Source organism: Gadus morhua, chromosome 9 (assembly GCF_902167405.1).
Source record: "Gadus morhua chromosome 9, gadMor3.0, whole genome shotgun sequence".
Taxonomy (NCBI): Eukaryota; Metazoa; Chordata; class Actinopteri; order Gadiformes; family Gadidae; genus Gadus; species Gadus morhua.
Window position 1 is genome coordinate 8,435,650 of NC_044056.1, and position 6,017 is coordinate 8,441,666.

The following is a 6,017-nucleotide window of genomic DNA, read 5'->3' on the forward strand; positions in this document are numbered from 1 at the left end:
TATATTTATACTGTATTTATTCAATTATTTATTTGTATATATTAAAACAGTGCTTCATACACGCATCATTTATCTACTGGACACATTGAAAACTGCCTCGGTTTTGTAAGACTGGGCACATTCACTGAGTCGGTTCGGCCGTCAACACTAACCAATGTTGAGTCGAACGCAGAAAGACATTTGCTCTCGAGTCCATCATCTCCAAAAAAAATCCCTTCTTAAAAACACATGCATTGCATTGCAACGCATCAGTAAAAACAGACGCTATCCACCGCCAAACCCAGCAGCACTGCGGCCGGCGTGAGCACCAGATATCGGGACGGGGGGGCCGGGGGTGCGGCGTTGCAATAGGGCCAGGGGCAGCAGTTGAAGCTCAGGACGTACTCCGTCCCTTTGAGGCGGATGACGTGCACTTGGTAGCAGCTCTCATTCTCCATGCAGCCTCGGATGGTCAGCGCGCTGCGGTTGCCGTAGTGACCGACCCCCTTGAAGCAGAACTCGCGGTGGGGGCACGCGGTGACCACCAGCTCGGACTCGGCCTCCTGCTCCCGGTCCTGCAGGGGGCTGTAGAAGCAGCGTAGGTTGTCGCACCACAGGGGGGCTGGGAGCAACCACACACATAGCAGGGCGACCCTCAGCGCCGAGGACACTCGCAGCCTACGGGGGGAGGAAGGAGAGGAACAGCTGGCTTTGAAGAGAGAAGTCCAGTCGACTCGGATAGAAATGTATTGGGTAACTCCTGACGTGGCCGGTTTGGGGTTACTTGTTCACTCCCTGCTTGGGGTTCAGATATTTTTTGGTGAAACCCTATGGCTATAGATTATGTGTAGTTTAAGTCCCTGTCTACGTTAATGCTGCAGCACAGGTGTTCAGCATGTTCATTGATGAAGGCAGCAGCACTACATGCACCTGCTGGGAAATAAAATAATTTACTGCCATCATTTAACAGCACAAAATTGACATGGCATCTCACCTGCTCATTCTACTGTTTAAAATTGAACCCCCACAATAATAGACAGAAGTTTCCAGTGTGAGCTGATGATGGATGAAGGACATACATCGACTCTCTAAAGGCCACACCTTCTGAACTCAGACACACCTGCAGGGGAAATTGGTGCAGTTTAACCAATCAAAGATCGGTTCTGTAATGCCTACCTTTATTGTGTGTGTGCGCTATAAGAAAAAAACTGCCTACATTTGTAATATTATTTAATTGCATTTACCAGGAAAATGGTTAACAAGCCATCTTTACCTCTCTGGATTACAATAAGCACCACAAAGCATACACTAACTTAGAGATTTTCAAATATTTTCATGACTTAATGAAGACATTAGATTCATTTTACAACAGTGCGTGTTTCTAGGCGAAGTCAGGAGAGCGTCCTTGGATAAGAGGCTCCTCCTTCTAGGGGGGACGTCATTAACTCAATGTATCAAAGACGTCACCCCTCGTGTGGCCCCTCGATGACGTATAATTGATGCACGAATCCGAGGGCACCTCGGCGATGACGTTCCTCGTCAAGTTCCCAAAGTTGATACCCTCCAGTTTGTGGGCGATCAGCCCCAGCAGATCAGACAGGGCGCTCTCCGGCCGGGGCGCAAGGTTACAGCGGTCCTCGCAGCAGCATGCGTGGCTCACGTTGTACCGAACCCCCCGGTATCTTAGAAACTCGTGGGTCCCGCACAGCACATCCGTCATGCAGCCCTGAGCGGAAAGGACGTGGAGGCTTCCGAATCGGCCCCAGGAGCTGGCGCAGCGCTCGTCGGCCAGGCACCTGGTGGTGGTGGTGACATCGGGGCAGGATTGGCCCTTGTGCTGCAGGGGGCAGTGGTTGCACAGCAGGGTGTCCAAGCACAGGCCGGGGAGAACCAGGAGCGGTATAAGGAGGAGCGAGGCGAGGTACCAGCCCAGACAACTGAAATATAACACACACGCATATAAAAACACACATGCACATAAAACACACACGGAGACTATCCACCTAAATTTACTATATAATTAGTTTCGTTATTACCTCTGTTTTCGCTGTGACTCCATCTTGTGTTGGGCCGTCAGAGTCTGACCTCCTGAAGATGGAGCTCATTAAGAACATCCTGATTACTAATTCCCCACAGCTGGCTCTGTCCTTATTGCCACGTAATGAAATTAAATCATTTACTTTAAGTAACGGGGAATGAAGATGAGATTGCAGTGCCCTCTGCTGTTAGGTCAGTGTAATGCTTATCAATTATCAATTCGATTTTTTAGCCAGAATGTTTCATTATTGTTGTTTTTTTACCCATGGTGGTACATTAAACATCGGAAATTGCGTTTAATATCCAAGTTGATAATTGATCTAGGCTACTCGAAAAGGAAAATAACTATATATATGTGAATCAGTTCAATGGTCTTCAACTCAAAATGTAAAGGTCCCATGACATTTATTTATTTATTTAAAAGGGACAATGCACATCAATTTACATTTTTAGTTTACCCTCAAAATGTAAATGCATCAGTTATTAAAAAAGCAAATTTTCCTCTGTAGTCCCTTGGCAGGTCAACACATTATCACATTACATTAATAAGGAAAACTGAGAAGGATAGAATGCAAAAAAAGGAGCCCGCTGGTGCAGTAGCCGAGGCCAGGGCAGGCCTCCCCGATGTACACGTGGTCCACACCCCAGCTGGGTGGCCCTGAGGTCGAGAGACGGCACGAAGCCATGGGGGGGGGGGGGGATAATAGTTTATTCCCCAGGGGTAACATGTTGCTGGACTGTACCACTTTCCCACGGGGATACTTTTCAACATACCAAATGAAACCCCTGCCTTTCACCTGCCAAATAAGACATCTTGCGCCATGCACACAGACACATAGACATAGACTCTGTTAATACACATAAGCCTAAGACTCTTCACTAACCATCGTCCTGTTAAAAGTTACCCTCCATTCTCCAACTCATTTATTGAAGAGCCCCATAGTGAACTCTAAACGTGACCTTCATGAATGTGTAGGGTCACCCTTTCCTCACCTGAATCCTTTCCTAGTCAGCAAGTAACTGTCAGGTAGAAACATGAGGTAGTTATTGAGGCAGCGGAAAGCATGGTATCAATACTCGCACCCATCACGTATGGGGGCTTACAAACATCGCTGAGCAGCAAGAAGGTTCCAGCAACAGAGGGGTGGGTGGGTGTGTGTGTGTGTGTGTGTGTGTGTGTGTGTGTGTGTGTGTGTGTGTGTGTGTGTGTGTGTGTGTGTGTGTGTGTGTGTGTGTGTGTGTGTGTGTGTGTGTGTGTGTGTGTGTAAAATAATGCGGTAGGTTTTTCAAGTTGTATGTCTTGGTTGTGGACAACATTGCTGGCTGAGTCTATGCCAGCAGGAATCCCCCTGTGCTGTGGTACAGTGGTACAGTCCAGCAATTAATTACAACAGGGGATTTCTCGAAATCCGTTTATCACAATCATTAATTTTCGTCTGTACACAGATATTTAACATGGGATTTCAATTAGGAAATTGAACAGATTTAATCTTTTTATTTTTTTTATTGAAAAATAAGAATATTGAATACATTATATATAATACCACCATGGGTCACCAAAGCACAATATCGACACAAATCACTACATGTAAAATGTTAAATGTAATGTAAAAGCATTATACATACATCTATAGCCGGTTGGCCATTCTCTTAAATAAAATAAATAATTTATTTTGTGTAACAAAATAGAATGTCTTAAATGGAGTAAAACATTGCTGTGTTCTCTGTCCTGGACTCATTCCTCCTTTGTAAAGGCCAGCTGTCTCTTCTTCAACAGGGACTCCTGCCGGGGTTAGGACAGAATGGTGAAACTTCAGTTAGGATCTCAATTCAGCAAAATTATCCAAAGAAGGGGATATATTGGATGTTTCAATATTCTCAAAGATAGGGAGACATCCATTCTACTCAACATGGGATCAAATTCAAAAACATAATGTTTCATGTTCCTTAGAAGCATGGCTTTGATAATTACATAAATTCCTCCCCACGTTTAAAGTGTATGGGGAATGAAGCATCATATAGGTCATGCATATGTTAAGAAACGGTTTGCTAACTTCCAGCCGCTCCTCTTCCTCATCCTCTTCTCCCCAGTCTTCCTCCTGCTCGGCTGGGTCGTAGGTGTAGAGAGGAAGGAGCCTGTGCCGTAGCTGATCGAGCCTGGAGCCCAGAAGAACACGGGTTGAAGACACCAAGGGTCGGTCACAGGTCAGAGTCACAGGTCAGAGTCACACCACAGGTCAATGTGGACCCAACCCCACAACTCCACTCGTAAAGAGGAGCTCATCATCCGGTTTAAAGGTGTTCATTATTGAATCGGTGGAAAATAGGTTTCTAGGTTTCATGTGTGTGTATTATATAGACATAGAATATACGTTTGTTACGGTACCTTGCTCTCCGCCTGAAGTAAATCGCCTGTAAGAGAAAGTATGAGAATTGATTAAGGTTATGATAATAATGCAACAGAGGCAGTAGGGACAGGTCTGAACTTGTGAGAAAGGAAATGAAAGGTGAGGTGCCAAGTGAACTTGGCACCGTTATGACCCATAAAAAGACGTGATCTCCTCACCACGGCCATCAGACAGACCAGCATGCTGGCCAGCAGCACGGCGGCCACGACGAGGTAAACAGGATGAAGGGTCCCTCGGGGTGAAGGGTCGGGGCTGGTGGCGTTGGCGGTCAGCCCCATGTCCTGCACCGCGCGTTCCCATCCCCTCCGCTCCAGAGCTCGGTTCACACGGGGTCGGCTGGTTGGGTGAAGACACCGCTTTGTTGTGGGATCCTGGTGGCGTCGGTGGCGGAGGTTGTGGTGGCGTCACTGGTGTTGGCGGCAGGGTCGCTGAACTCAAACTTTCCGAGACGGAGTAACACTGCCGCGTTAAGAGCTCTGTGTGTCGTTGCTGCCTGCTGTGGCTTGAGACGAGTCGACTGACAGGAAGTACGGAACCCACTCGAGCGGGGACTGCAGTGATACTGGCAGAGCGCTGGGGAACTTCCTCCTCGGAGGGAGGGGGTTACTGTAAGACGTATCAATCTCTTCACTACAGCTCCAGCGAACGCTTACCTGAACATGAGTCAGACTCGCAGTGTGTAATAAAGAGCCATACGTAGCCGAGGTTGACGTAACTGTACGTGAAGAACACTGAACACAAAAGGGGAGAGAGAGAGAGAGAGAGAGAGAGAGAGAGAGAGAGAGAGAGAGAGAGAGAGAGAAAGGGAGCCAGCTGTTAAATACCTCAACTCGATGGATGGCATTCCAGAGCGAGGAGTGGATGAGGTCTACCCGCTCCTCGTGGTCGAAACGCCTCACTGTGCGTTTTCCGGAAACCGGTTAACCGGTTACCATAAGAAGGACATGAATGTGCTAGTAATTAAAATGAGTTAATGCAGTAATAATCAATATTATTTGGCATAAGGAAAGGGTTGACTATTTATGAAAGAACATTGTTTTTTAGAGTAAGGGTTAACCCAAATGGTTCTAAGTAATGTATAAATGAATATGATAGTTGAAATGGAACACCATAACCTGTTTCAACATGAACTCCATTATTAGGCATAAACACCACACGTTAATGATCACTAAAGTATTAGTTAACTGTTATATTAAAATGCTAACGCTATATATAACAATGCTTATTAGCGCATCAACAAATGTTAAATAGTATTAGTATTAATGTTATTAACGGTAGCAGGGTTGGGGGTTCAAATACCTCTTGGCCCTCCCCCTGGCACCTGCTATTACTGTATCTGCCTCAGGGCTATGGAAGACTCCTAGATAAAATCGTCCACCACATAGCACATAGTATATTTAGTGTCCATCAACATAATCACCCATTGTGTGAGGGAGAATCCCTGCGTCCACCACACAGCACAAAGCTGTTGGGTGGAAGCACATCTGTGTCTGCGTTTTGTCCCGGCCCTCAGTCATGACTTCCTGTGGTTTATTTATAACCTTTGCGTCCCCCGCGAGGTGAAAGGTCGGGGTAATAGATCCAAAATGACCA

At 46.4% G+C, this 6,017-nt stretch overlaps 2 protein-coding genes across 3 annotated transcripts; both read right to left on the bottom strand.

The window, feature by feature from the left end:
• bncr (bouncer) lies at positions 1–2,123 on the bottom strand. Of its 2 annotated transcripts, XR_003977928.1 has the most exons (3): positions 2,016–2,123; positions 974–1,916; positions 1–657 (listed from the first exon to the last, which is right to left on the bottom strand). XR_003977928.1 is itself a non-coding variant. In XM_030365851.1 (2 exons), the coding sequence occupies exons 1-2, from the start codon at positions 1,054–1,056 to the stop codon at positions 249–251; spliced, it is 492 nt and encodes a 163-aa protein (XP_030221711.1). In that variant the 5' UTR covers positions 1,057–1,387; the 3' UTR covers positions 1–248. The 2 variants fall into 2 exon arrangements, 1 of the variants encoding a protein (XP_030221711.1); XM_030365851.1 differs by lacking the exon at positions 2,016–2,123 and having other exon boundaries at positions 974–1,387.
• A 1,377-nt stretch (positions 2,124–3,500) lies between these two features.
• On the bottom strand, positions 3,501–5,197 carry LOC115550947 (small integral membrane protein 29). The gene is made up of 4 exons (XM_030366356.1): positions 4,583–5,197; positions 4,403–4,428; positions 4,071–4,173; positions 3,501–3,799 (listed from the first exon to the last, which is right to left on the bottom strand). The coding sequence occupies exons 1-4, from the start codon at positions 4,700–4,702 to the stop codon at positions 3,752–3,754; spliced, it is 297 nt and encodes a 98-aa protein (XP_030222216.1). The 5' UTR covers positions 4,703–5,197; the 3' UTR covers positions 3,501–3,751.
• Positions 5,198–6,017: the final 820 nt, after the last annotated feature.